General features: G+C 30.2%; 1 protein-coding gene across 1 annotated transcript in view; it reads right to left on the bottom strand.

The window, feature by feature from the left end:
* LOC111619913 (kexin-like) overlaps positions 1 to 14,522 on the bottom strand; it is a 63,542-nt gene that overhangs the window by 41,706 nt on the left and 7,314 nt on the right. Inside the window, 1 exon segment of the mRNA XM_023361737.1 lies at positions 4,036 to 4,164. Coding sequence (XP_023217505.1) covers positions 4,036 to 4,164 — 129 coding nt within the window.

The raw sequence follows: 14,522 nt of genomic DNA, 5'->3' as shown, positions 1-14,522 counted from the left end.
ATATTAACCCGGTTCCTCGACCTTGAGATGAACTACGTCTAGTTAATTATTTCGCTTCGTTATACAGCAATCGATATTAACAGTAATATATATTTGATTTTGCCACAAAACGCATTATGTCCTACTAGTTAACTAATTATAAATATATTTAACATACGTTACGTAACTAGCTTATATTGAGATTAACGTCGAAAATTTAAAAAAAAAAAAAATACACAATTTTTAAACGACTTTCTCCCCCAAATAAAGAAAAAACCCTACTGTACTTTATAAGGAAAACTTTTAAATATAAAATTTATAACCTGTTTTATAGATCCGTACGAATGTAATTTCCAAGACGAAATTTAGAGGGAGGGAGAGAAGGAGGGAAGGTAAAAAAAAATATTACCGCTCGAACAAAAATAGATTATATTACTACGGCATTTATCATAAAAGATATGCTTTCAAACTCAGGCTATTTGCATTTTCTTTTGTTATATAGTTGCTACTATAATAGAAATGGAAAACGTCGAATTGAACGTTTCCTCCTCCCTCGAGTCCTTTTTACTCCAAGACAGATGTTTGTGAAAACTATTCATAACCAATTGCCGATACGTAAATGGACAAAATTAACATAAACCAATAAGGTCAAACTTTACGCAGATTATTAAAAATACGTTATATATATAATTGAATAGATTTCTTTTTATATAATAATACTGTAATTTCCATTAAAGTAGGTTGTTTAATGTATTTTAGTCAATAAAGTTTCATCCCCTTAATTGTAACAGAGAAAATTCGTTAAAGGAAACGGTTCGACTGTGTTAAAAACTCGTCACATATTGCTATTTATTTATTAAAAATAATATATATATATATATATTTCTAGCGGGGTTGTTACGTGTTTACCAGACCATAAACTAATCCGTTGAGTATCTTTGTCACATATTTGTCGAACCGCAACAAAACATGTCTAGAGTAACAAAATAAAAATTCTGATTTGCATATCGCGTGTTATCGTAATTTTATTTTGATACGTAAAAATCTATCGGAAAATTTTTCTCCGGGTTATAAATCTAATGTATACATTTTAATACATGAAATATAATGCGTTAGAATTAACACAGAAATGAATGTTTATTCTAAAAAGAAAGAAAGAAAAAAAAAATGTATCTTGATGTACCTTTCGGGTATTTTTTTTAACCTAAAAAGAATAAAGCTATCATCATCAGTGGCGGATCCAGAAGAATCCGAAAGAGGTTCTTCTGTTCTTAAATATTTGAGTAATTATAAGTACAGTATCTTTTATCAGTGACCTAACTAACTTTACACGTGTCCTGTACAAAATTTTATTTTTGGCACTTTCTTTTTTAGTAAAAAAAAAATATAAACAAATACAGTCGACCCTCCCTATAACATTGTTGATTATTCCGTTTTATATGAATTCCATGTTGTACGAGTCACTTAGATTTTACAAATACGTGAGCCGTTCACAGCCCGGCACACGTATTTGTAAAATCTAAGTGACTCGTACAACATGGAATTCATATAAAACGGAAAAATCAAGTGTTATAGGGGGGTCAACTGTACGATAGAAATGGTCGGTTATTTTTTAACTTTAACTTAATCGATTCCTTTAAAATCTTAAAATACTGAGACCCACTTTAAGGCCCCTCTCGTCCTGGGCCCTGTTCCTCTTGCACCTGCCTAGTTACGGCACTGCCTTTTTATAACACACACAAGACGATTGTACTGCAGATTGTATTGAAGTTCGAACAAATAAATTTTAGTTTTTTTTTTTTTTTTGAGGGTATGTGTCAATGGGGAGGGTTATGCTCCTGTAGCCTACCGTGGATCCGCCCGATAGGCACAGTTTAAAATTTAAATACCTCCCAACATTGATACGGATCTTTTGTTGACAACACAAAACTCTTAATTAGAAAATAACTTCAATATTCTAAAAAAAACCGGGCAGATCTAACCTCATTAGTTTTATCAACCGAACTTCCTTTTAATTATTTTCAAACTTTGTTATTTACAGTTCTCATCTCACACTAAGCTGTTATTTAAACGAATTTGTTATAACTGGATTAGTCGCTATAATCAATGGGGGAATATATATATACCTATATTTTTTAAAATTACAAAAAATTTATTTTTTTATCAAGGGAAAATCGAATAATCATTAATTTTATTAATTTTTTTAATGCTTAGATCTAAAAAAAACTCTTCACTTGTTTTTTAATATCAACGTGAGAATTCTGTTCTTATGAATGACCGTGTGAATGCAGTTAATTCGTGTGTTGCTAATTGCAAACGTTTCTGAAGATTTTCTCAGCAGAATTAAGTCAATTATACTTATATATTTTTTTAAAAAAACACATCACGCAATAACTTAAAAATATATATTTTTTACTTGTTACACTCGTTTTAAGGATATATAATTGCATAGTTATTATTTATTACCGGTAAAAGTAGAATACTTTTAAATTCTCATTAATATTTTCTTAACATAATTATTCTATATATAATAAGAGAATAATTACATTAAGTTTAAGCCGAATGATCCATCAACAATTATGAGAAAATCGTGATTAAAAAACGATCGCTAATCACCATTAATTGTCATAACCATTCCATATAAAGCATAATACTCCCTATGTTATTTTACTCGTGCTAAGCAATTAAATCATCATATTTTTTTATAATTCGAAATTCTAATCGTCTCAACAGTAAACTACACAAATATTTGGAAATGATTTCAATTCGCTTCAGCTTTTAACTGCTTATTCTATTGCCTTTCATAATAATTCTAAGCGTTGTTTACATCGAAACAGAACAATTATATGGCCTAAAGTTACTGAACTACATTAATAAGTAACGTACACAAAATGTCGAATTATTTAAATGAGGAAATGAAATTTGATTAATGAATTTTGAGCTTAATTTACTTCAGTAACTTAAAATTATTATTAAACTAACTTTATATATATATATAAAAAAGACTTCTTTTCTCATTTAATCCCTTTTTTTTTTTGTCAGGAGGATTAGAAAGAAGTTAACACACCGCCATTAACCTGAATATTGAGATCGTCAATGTAGATAATAATAATAATAAGTTAAGTGATAACGAGTAAACGAATTAGCTATGAGTAAAATCGAAATTAATTTTGCCATTTCTTTTTTTTCAAAAAGAAAAAAAAAGTGTGTAAATTTATTGAAAACGGACAGAGTTTTCTATTAATTGCGTAAGTAATACTGGATTCTATATAGAGTCTACGATCATCAAGATGTAAGCAATATTAAAGGAATATACGAATTTCCTTTATTATTATCTCATATCTTTTTTTCAAATACAGTAATTAATGTACACGCTGATTACGATGTCGAAACGAATTTCCAAAGAATTTAAAAAAATAAAATTAATTGCACACTACAGGACGTTTTGGACGGATTAAGATAAGAAATTTTGCCAGTTCCGTTTCATAAATTTACTGGAAAGATTAAAATCTAAAATAAAATAAGAATATTTTAAAGTTAATCTTCGTTTTATTTCGGTTAAAACTCGTTAATTTATTCATTTATTTACGGAAGGAAGTTTATTTTTTTTTAACCATTCGATAATTGAATATTTTGTTAAGTTTTCCTCCCATTTTATATTGAATATTGAAGCAATCTGCATGTTTTACATATGCTAACTTTTATTCTGAACAGTTATAAACTTACCATTCTGGTATAAATAAATACAATTGCATAATAAAACATGCCATTTTGTAAAATGGCATGTTTTATTATGCAATTGTATTCCTTTGACTTCATTTTGTAAAATTAAAATTATCTTAGTATTCAATGTAAATTTAAGGGAGAGGAAACTGTTTTAAATAATAGTACGTATATAAAATTTGAATTGGTATTAAATTATTAAAAGATTAATATTTAATTAACAGAAACACTTCGTGGTGTTGGAATGACTTAACAGGAACACTTCATTATACGTTTAATTCTCGATTATTATTATTTTTTTTTAAATAAGTAAATAAATTAGAATATACTCACGTAATTTTGCGCGATATCTGGATGATCTTTTTCTAAACCGTCGTCTAATATGGTGACGACGACATTTTTTCCTGTCACACCTTGAGCCCAAACTTCTTGCACATTCATATCCAAACCCGGTCCACGATTCTAAGAAGAAATTTGAAATGTAAACATAAAAAAAAAAAAAACCTTATACAATAATCGTATAGGGTTATAAAATTTTTCATTATTTATAATTCTACATTTTTCATATACATATAGGCCTATATATATAAAGTAAGAAAGTGCCACTATCTCCTATAAATATTACAAACGGGGAGTCGAGAACGAGCTAAATATGGATCGAGAAATACAAAATTCTGTTGTTTGCAGTTAAATATTAAGCAAAACTACGACTTGCAATATATCATTTCTTTATAAAATAAAAAACTTTGAGTAAAAGCAATATAAATTATAATATATTATATTCAAGAAATATATTTTATAAGTAAGTCTGCCCACTTTTGACATACATAAAGCCATTAAAATATTTAAAATTTAATTAAACATAAAAGAAATAGATGTAATAATAATAAACTTTATTTATTTAAAATACAAGGATGGAAATATTTCAACAAATATTTTTCAAAACATGTTTATTAATTTTACCAGAACGAATTTCTATATAAAGATTATATCAATCGAAGAATGTTCGAAATTTTAATAAATGCAATTCCCAACTCACGTGTCAAATACTTGTTTGTTCAATGTCAATAGGGTCCAGCCCAGAAATTACTCGGTTCGATCAACTCGGGGTATTCTCTACCAGTTTTATTTGCTTCTATGGCAAAAATATTTAATTTTCGACACTATTTAAAACTTATTTTTTTTTTAAAATTAATGTAATAAAAAACACATTTAATTCACTTGAAAAGAGGAATTTTATTAATGAAGAATGCGTGGCTCCTATCATAAAGTTAGTTCCTATCTTTTCTGCCCCCCACCCTTTTTTTTTAATGTAATACGGAGGCAATTAATTCGCCTTCAAATATAATGTTAAGGATATAAATGCCGGATGGCATTAACGATGTCGAATTATTAATTGAAGTGCTCCAGTTTTAATGGATAGAAATGGCGCGATATAATGATGCGGATGGAGAGCAACCGACGGATCTAGCTATTCAACAACAGTTTTATTGAGAGAGAAGACTCCATCAATTTCTTACCTCTTCTCTTTCACTAACAGGACTTCTCACCTCTGCTCAACCAATGATAAACGGCTAGGGTCATGTGACATCCTATTTCTCGACACACACACACACACACACACACTCTTTATACCAAAAATACCATTTTCTCCTCTCTTCTTCAAAAATACACTTAATGAAATATTTATCCGTGACAGTGGCGCATTATCCTATTGGCAATTGCTGGAGGCAATCATTAATAGGAGACCTCAAATTAATCTTTTATAATAAAATATTCCTCTCGGAAAAGTACACTATACATGGGGGTCCCCTAATTCGAATATACCTAGGCCCCAATAAGTTATAAACGTACCACTGATCAGTGATGTTTTTTAAGAATTAAATATGATTAAATTCTTGTATATTTACGAATTAAACTGTAAAAAAAAAGGCTATTCTGTACTCTCCTTCTATAATAAGTTGTAAATGCATTACAGAATTTTCTTCTATGTAAGAACTTCGATTGAAATGAGCCGAAACAATATTAAGATGATGGAAAGTTGACGACAGGAAGCATTAAGACGACAAACTGACACAGTAAGTCTCTTCTGTGTTTGCTTTTGTCACGTTATTACCAAGAAAGTCAATAAATGATGGAAACACGTTAGTAGTTATCATTTCGCCTTCTTTTCTCCCTCGTATGCCAAACATTTTTATATCCAAAAAAAGAAAAAAAAATTACATTTTTACACGCATCTTTATTAAATTCGCCAACGAAACTTTCGAAAACCAATTTCGAAATAGAAATACAGTCGACCCCTTATAACACTGTTGATTATTCCGTTTTATATGAATTCCATGTTGTACGAGTCACTTAGATTTTACAAATACGTGTGCCAGGCTGTGAACTGCTCACGTATTTGTAAAATCTAAGTGACTCGTACAACACGAAATTCATATAAAACGGAATAATCAACAGTGTTATAGGGGGGTCGACTGTATAAGAATCATAAGTTTAATCGTCTAAAAATCAGGATATTCTTTCTATCCAAGATGGATGCCAACAAAGCATAATACTCATTTCCTGCATTATCGCAACAGATTCGTTAATACGATTAAAGTTAGTTGAGTAACTTCTAAGCCATTAAACATCTTTATCTGTTAATCAATACATTCGAAGTAAACATTGTCGAAAATTTATTTCTCCGGGGTATATTAAATGCTCATTTATACTAAAGAATTGCTCGGGGACACGTAATCGTTAGATGTATGAAGAATATATATATATATTAGAAATATTGAAAATATTTTTAATTTATTTACTTTGGTATATCTTGAGTAAACATATTTAATAAACGAGGTGATGGAATGTAAAATTTATGAGAAATTAATTAATTATCGATCGTTAGAAAAATTAAAGAAAAAGGAATAATAATAATAATAATTTTCGAAATTATGAACCATACGGTTTTGCATTAGAACACATGAGAAAAGTCAACCTACCGAATGGTATCCGCACCCATTCGATACAATGTTCATAAAAGAAAGTAGTAGGAAGTCATTACTCTTATATAGGGTAATTACAAAGCTATTTTATATATCATTTGTAGAGCTTCACGGCAGATAAACATTAAACGAAAATTACAATAGGTTCTCTTCTACTCGACACCCGAGTCATTTATTTCTCATCTTTTAATCGTCAAAAATTTCAAAAAAATAAAATAAAAATTCGATATCTTTAATTAAAAAAAAAACAAAGTTTATTTTGATAGTTTAACGACCGTTTAAACTCGGAATTAAGTCTACTATTAAAATATACGTGTCTTTTAAACGTATGAATAAATGATCATTTGCATAGAGAGCGACACACGCCATTAAATTTTCAACTAACTCTGGTTTATAATCACAGATTAAATGCCCGGCGATAATTGTCACTTTAGAAAATTATCATCACGATATTTCGCCTAATCTCATTAAAATTAAACGAAGCTCTCTCTCTCTCTTTCTCTCTCCCTTTTTAAAAAATGAAAATATATTAAAAATTCTCTCCGAACAACAACAACAACAACAACAACTCGAGCGCTAATCTGATGTAGAAGGAATTCAAGTTTTTCTCGATTAAAATATTCGAGAAAACAATTCTAAAACTAATTTTAGAACGGAGAAAAGCGTAGGAACAAAGGAAACGTTTGCATGATATCATGCCGAAACCGGTCACGTTCTCTGATGTCACAAGATGAGGCCGTACATAACAATCGACGACTACGGAACTGAATACATTAATCATGATACAAACCTAGAAAATTGTTTTCTAGAAGAGCAGAAAAGATTTCGTAATAATAATAAAAAAGAAATATAGCATTTATATAAGATAGTCCTGAAGTATACAAGGCGTAGAATTCATTATTATTAAATAAATACACTAGAATTTCTAGTGTGAATCGATGTAAGTTGAATTAAAATTCCTTTAACAAAAAATAAAATACCTAAGATTAAATTCACCTTACAAAGACGAATTTACCTTTCTACAAATAAACTCGCTCCTTTCGAGAAGCAAACAAAAGGAACAAAAACCTTTCTGATACTTGTTGTCCACAAGACCATTCCATCTAATTAGATGTCTATCCATTACCAAAAAGGAACCTTCTAAATTACGTTGGCGTAATTGGCTCGTTAAATTATTTCCTCTCCCTTTTTTTCTTTTCTTTTTTTTTTTAATGGTTATTTTAATACGAAATAAATACGTTGGATGCAGAAAATATTTTCTGCGAAGACGTAGCGAATTGATAGAATAAATCTACCATTATATTTATGACTCGAGATTTAACGCGATGTGTCGCCACGAGATAAGATGTAAGGAACGACATAGAAGTCATTAAAATGGTCATTGCAGTCTTAAATTTAAACTGAGAAAATTTATCACTTCTAACCCGGCGCAGAAAGGAATTGCCAGATTTCTAAGCTTTTTTCTTCTTTTCTTTTTCTTTTTTTTTACATTGTTCGAATTGGCTTCCGTTACCAGGAATTATGTATTTATATAGAGAAAACCGTAAATTGTGTGTCTTACGTGTGTACTTTAAACACGTAACGAAGTGGTAGCTGTTGTTATAGCAGCCAGAACGGATGCGTAACAATAAAATTTGTTAGAAGCGGATACTGAGGGAGAAAAAAAAAATCGTCAAACGGGAAATCTAACAAAACACGAGAGAGGGTGATCGAAGAGTGACGTCAGAATATCTACTTCATCACGGAAAGGGTCGTTGTAGGTTCTGCTCCAGTGAACTTTGACTGCGGCTCGGGTTCTATCGAGGTTTTGATGAAACATCCGAGGCATGAATAGAGAACAATCTTCAACTCGCTTCGGATAATGGTTTTGTCGATGACGCATTAATGCTAGGGAGAAGAACAATGCAGCGATACTAAAAGCCATTTTACTCGTACGATGGAAGTGTATTTCTGTAAATTATCCGCGCACGAAAAGAAGAAATTTAGGATGAAAAATTGACACTAAATCGTTTTCGACTAGGTTAAAAAGAAATTAAAAGAAATGGAGGTAGCGACGTTATTTCTTTATTTATTTACGGTCCGTAAAGATTCGATCCAATTTTGTTTCTAACGTAATACGGATTTACACCACCCAAAAAAAAAAAAAAAAAAAATCCGTTCCAAATACACTCCAGCGTACAGTATATCTGGATTTAGTCAGCGTAAAGACCAGTTTTTCGATTTCCTGTTCTCGAATTGGGAGGAGGGAAGCAGAGAAAGAATAGAAATCCATCTGTCCTGATAGTTCCCATGCAGATCCCCCCCAGGGAAAGCCAAAAGAAAATCTCTGATAAGATGGCGACATTTACGACTTTCCACTTTTATATCTGCTGTATTTCGTGATCAAAATTCCGATATGGGGCTTATCATCGGATTTAGAGAAAAATTACAGTTCCTCCGAAAAAAGCTAAAAACCTAATTATAATACCGAAGCATAATTAGAGTAAGAAGAAAAAGAAGAAGAAACAAAAATAGTGTTTTCGTGTAAAATTGTATCTAAAAAAAACGAAAAGTCTCGATCAAAAACAGTTTTTTTTTTTGAATGAGAAAACTACAGCAAATTTCAATGAGAACGGGGTCTCAGCTGGCGAATGGTGCGTGTCTGTTTACCGTTGGTACCAGTCTCGTGTCCACGTCACACAACTTTTTCTATAACATACCCTCTTTAAAGATGCCAGCTGGAACGTCTCTATTGAAAAATCACCGATTCGTCGAAACGTTTACCTTTATATATATAGGCATATAATTTTTTTTTTAAATATATTAATTATCATCGTCAATAAATAAATATAAAAAGAAAAATTTAGTTGTAATCTGTTTAGTAAAAACAAAAATCAATAAAGTGGAAAGTTAAATAAGAAAAGTATAATAGATCTATTAAATTATTTATAATTTCTATAATTTAGTCTAGACATCCGGAGACGACGTAATCATCACCACCTTGTCTAATAAGATCATTAGCACTTTTAATGATTCATAATTTGTGTCATTTTTTTTTTAATATTACAAATTGTTCAGAACATTAAAAAGTAATTTGCACGATTTTCTGCTCTTTTTTCCCCCCTTAAAAATTCTTTACTCGCTAAAACGTATGCTTGAAAAATCCCCAAATTCCCTTTAAACGTTAAACATTCGTATCAAAAAGGGGGGAAAAAATTTAAAAGTTGTAAGTGTTACAGTGAAGAAACTACTTTTTCTTAAACAGCTGTTAAGAATATTATCCCTTTTTTATCTACATACTGTATTACTAAGATTAAGTAGTGTAGTTACAGCTCTACTATTTGAGAGCATTAAAAACAAATCTTACGGCTTAAAAATATGTTTTAAAAGGTAAAAATTGTAAGAGGTTAACCAGTAATTTCCTTAAATTGTTAAGAAATTGACTTAAAAAAAGTGTTTCGCAAGTTTAGTGTAAAGTTATCGAAAAATATGTAAAAAAGGAAATGACGTCAGAGATAAGGGTGCTGAGAGTTAACGTCACGACGGAAGTACCTTCACGAGAACGTGCTTCTCGGAAAATGATGTCATCCAAGTAGCTCACTTCGAAAGAATCCTACCCACGAAATAATTTCTGACAAGTTAAAATACTTTTAGTTACATAACAAGATCTATTACATAATTTATCATATGGAATTAAAACGAGAAACGTACCCAAATGATGAGAGAAATTTGATAGAACGTTTTGCATGAAAGCGCTACCGCTCGAATATGCAAATTAGAAGAGAGGGAAAGAAAAAAAAAGTTTTGCAACAGATGAACAAGAATTTCAATAAAAGCCTTACTTAACAAGGATTAAAATAGGCAAAGCTCATTTCTGTTCAATCCGATATATTAAATACATTATTAAAATTTCTCTTTCTGAGAAAACTTCTTAAAATATATCGGTAAGGTTATTTCCTTCTAAAAAAGAAAATGTCGCTTGGAAAAGAAGAAGAAGAAAAAAATATATTTCAATAAGTTCAACGGCCGTGTTGATAAGTGCAAAGAGAAAAATCAAACCGAAAACGCTGAGAAGGCAAACGACATCTCATTAGTCTTGCGCAATTGAGAAAAAAAGGATTATTTCCGAACGGTAAGCACTTTTTAAAATATGCCTTCCACCAAAAAAGAACTTTGGTATTTTTCTTTCCGGGTTTTTTTTTTTTTTTTTTTTTTTAAGCTTTTCCTTTGCAGACCATAAAAATTACATTCTTTTTAAACTTAATATTGGAACAAAAAAAAATAGGTTAGTTGAACTAGATTTGTCCAAATGGATGTCTTTAACGAACAAGTCATGTTCCTGTACGAAAAATGAGGTGGAAAGAATTAAAGTCATATTTTGGGCGACAGAGGAAAAGCATTTTGAAAAGTCAGTTTAGAGTAGTTTCTATCCTTTTTTTTTCCTTTTTCTTTTTTTAATGTGCCGAACAGGACTTACACCTTATATAAAATAGGGTCTGGAATGCAATTTCGGGAACAATGATTAAACATTTTTCTTTCTTTAAATGATATTTTATTATTGATGGATGCAATATAAAGTATTCGTAAAAAAAGGTACCAAAACAAAACAAAAAAAAAAAACACTTAAACTATGAGAAGTTAATTTAAAATTTGATTTTTTTTCCTTTTCTTTTATAGAAGAAGAAATTTTACTCGACAATTTCCATTAAAAATGTGCAAGTCCATCAAACAATTATACAATTTTCCATTTCTCAAAATCGAAAGTCGTTCGAAAGATTGATCGTTGCAAACGTTCGTAGTTAAGTGCACAGCAATTGATCATTCACTGAAGTTTCGACTTCGGTAATCATTCAGACGAAGGAAAGAAGAAGGAGGAGGAGGAGGGAGGAAAAAAGAAAAAAAAAAAAAAATACACACACATAGACAATTATGAATTGCTTCGTACATCTTAGCCAACGTGTTTAACATTCTCTGAGAAGGAAAAATTCCTGATAAATGAATTTAGACGTCAAGGCTTTAAAATGTAGTCTTTGCCAGATTTTTAATGAAGTTCGGTAGTTTAGGCAGTTAAGAGACTTTACAGATAAGAGTCGCCATTACAAGCAGGAAAGGAGTGAAAGAGCGAGATAAGACCCAACACTCTAGATATATTTCAGGGTTAGAAAGCGTTTTACAGCCAATCTCCTTCATTCGACACTTAAAAAAGAAGAATATTTTTAAAGAAATATTTTTCAATTTTTTGTTTTAGAAGTTTAAAAAATAAAAATGAAGAGATTTTATTTAAAAATTGGTTTCGGTGTTTGAATTTCAACCATTTTTTTTATTTATTCCTCTTGATATTACCGTGTGCTTATCTATATGAATATAATATAAACAGTATCGAGTACAGTACATAAATATATATATATATACAAAAGCGTAAAAAAATCAACTTTGACACGGTTAACTGAAATACAATTATTAGGATCGTATGCCTATTTATTAATAATTGTCGTCATCACTTCACGGTACAACTTAATTTCCTGTAGGATGGAATTTAGACCACCACATCCTGATCAAAATAGGCGATTATATTTGCTGTAGTGCAACTGTATGAACAAACTTCTCCGCTTATATATTTGATCATTCGAGTCTATTAATATAAATTAATTCGGCATAAACGGATCGATCACTTGTGAAAACAAATCGACCATTCGTCGAGGGAGTTATTAACGCCACAAGAAAAAAAAATAATAAAAATAAAAATAAATAAATTTAAAAAATTAATAGAACCGAATCCTCATCATAATCACCATTAATGCAGTCAATCGAAGTGAAAAAGATGGTTCATTTGATATATCGACCACGACAAACCGGCTACTTTTAAAATATTCTATTCCTTTTCCTTCCATTTCCTCTTATATCGATGTCATTAGTCGAAGTGAAATTTCTCAGAAATACAATTAATTCTCATAAAAAAACACCTTTACTCGACCGAATTTATGTTAAAAAAACCGAGCAAAAAAACCAGGATGCCAACCAATTTCCTATCAAACGGACTATTAAAAATATTATCTACTCCCCTTCCGAAAATCGTAAAAAAAAAAAAAATTAATATTTTCTAAAAATCTTAACGTTTATATTTTGTTTTTCTTATTTTCTTTCGGATTTTTTTCCCTCTCCTTTTAAATTTAAATATCTTTATTAAGTAGGTGCCAACAAAACTTTTATAAATCTCGAAGCGTTATCAAATGATCTTTATTATCCAGAGAGTAGAAAAGCATGCAAATCGATAATACGAGGTGTTTTCGACTAAAATAAAGCATACAAAATTTGATCGCATCCCTTAATAGATTTTGCAATTAACGTACAAGTGTCTAGGATGCCATCGTGGCGAAAATAATCCATAATAGATAAATGAGAGTTAAATGAAAAGATCTTCATTCGATAAAAGTCATTTATTATTTTTTAAAAACTAATTATATTTCGTGATGTTCGAAATTTAATTTTACAATTTTTTTTTCTTCTTTCTTTTTTAAAGTAGAATAGACCGTTAATTTGTCAGTTTGAATTTTGCTAAATTTAAACTGACAAATCAACGTTAAGTTCTGCAAGGAAGAACGTTTTATCCTGCAAAAAAAGTAATAAAACAATGTCAAATAAAACATTTTAAACTGTTTTCCACGAGTGTTTTAAAAATTCTGGAATTTTTTTTTTTTTAAACAAGAGGGATGGATGGGGGAAATACTGAAGAACAAAACTATTTTTGACAATAAGACTATGTAATCATTTGGGAAATAATACAAAATAGAATCTAATATGAAAACATAGATTGACGTTTCAAACAATGAACACAGATGGCACATTCCAGAGCTTCCAAACATCTTCCTCTTCTCTATTGACGTTTGTAAAGAGAGTGAAAAGACTGCTCCTAAAGGAAATCCCTAGTGACTAACAACTAATACTTATTCGACTTTGAATACAAATTACACCGAGTAGAGTACACAAGAATGATATAATTCCCTCTAAACTGATATTAATACAAGTTAAACATTCCAAGTGGCCATTTGTTATGTTAAACACTAACTACACTCGAAAAAAAACATAGATACAAATGATCGAAACCACTCGTTTAAGGACATCGTATCGAGTGTTTTCCAACCTTTTTAAAATATTTGTACTAGTCGAGTGATTTACAAAATCTACCAAAATGATAAAAGTAACTTCTTCGTGTTTATAATATACACAGCAAGATACGATGTATTGAGAATAACCAACACAGCCAAGTCTTAACGCAAGATCGAGCCTATAATTTACATAAATTTTGAACAAATACTCACTAGATTAAATAAAAGGAATAAAATTTAATTACTAAAATATCCCTATTTTAATCCAAACTACTCAACTGTACGAAACATATTGAGCCTTCTGTTAATACAAATATTTAGTTGTTAACTGGAACCAAATATAAATATTTGAATTCAATAAAAATGTTTATCTTTTATTAAATTTTATCAACGATTTAGTTTAAAAAAACTTTCCGTTTAAATCTAGCGCATCCTCTTTTTTTCCCCCCCGCAGAATTGCAATTTGTTTTCATTTTGCAAATTAATTTGTTCTATTTTATATTTCATTTTTTATTTAACAAATCACGTGATTTCCGGTCCAGACCGAAAAATTTGTATGTAGTTAATCGTGGCTTCCTTAGTTTCCCTTAATTAAAAAAACATTATTATTATTAGCGAGGTTGCGGCCGAAGTTTTCATCTGTAAAACGTGAACGTCGAACGTCGAGCGCAGCTATCTTGTAAGCGGCGTCGACGTTCGACGTTCACGTTTTACAGATGAAAACTTCGGCCGCAACCTCTCTCAACCG

This window comes from Centruroides sculpturatus, unplaced genomic scaffold, assembly GCF_000671375.1.
Source record: "Centruroides sculpturatus isolate CEXI.00-Female unplaced genomic scaffold, Cexi_2.0 scaffold160, whole genome shotgun sequence".
Lineage (NCBI taxonomy): Eukaryota > Metazoa > Arthropoda > Arachnida > Scorpiones > Buthidae > Centruroides > Centruroides sculpturatus.
The sequence above is the reverse complement of the archived record's forward strand: the minus strand, read 5'-3'. Positions and strand labels throughout refer to the sequence as shown.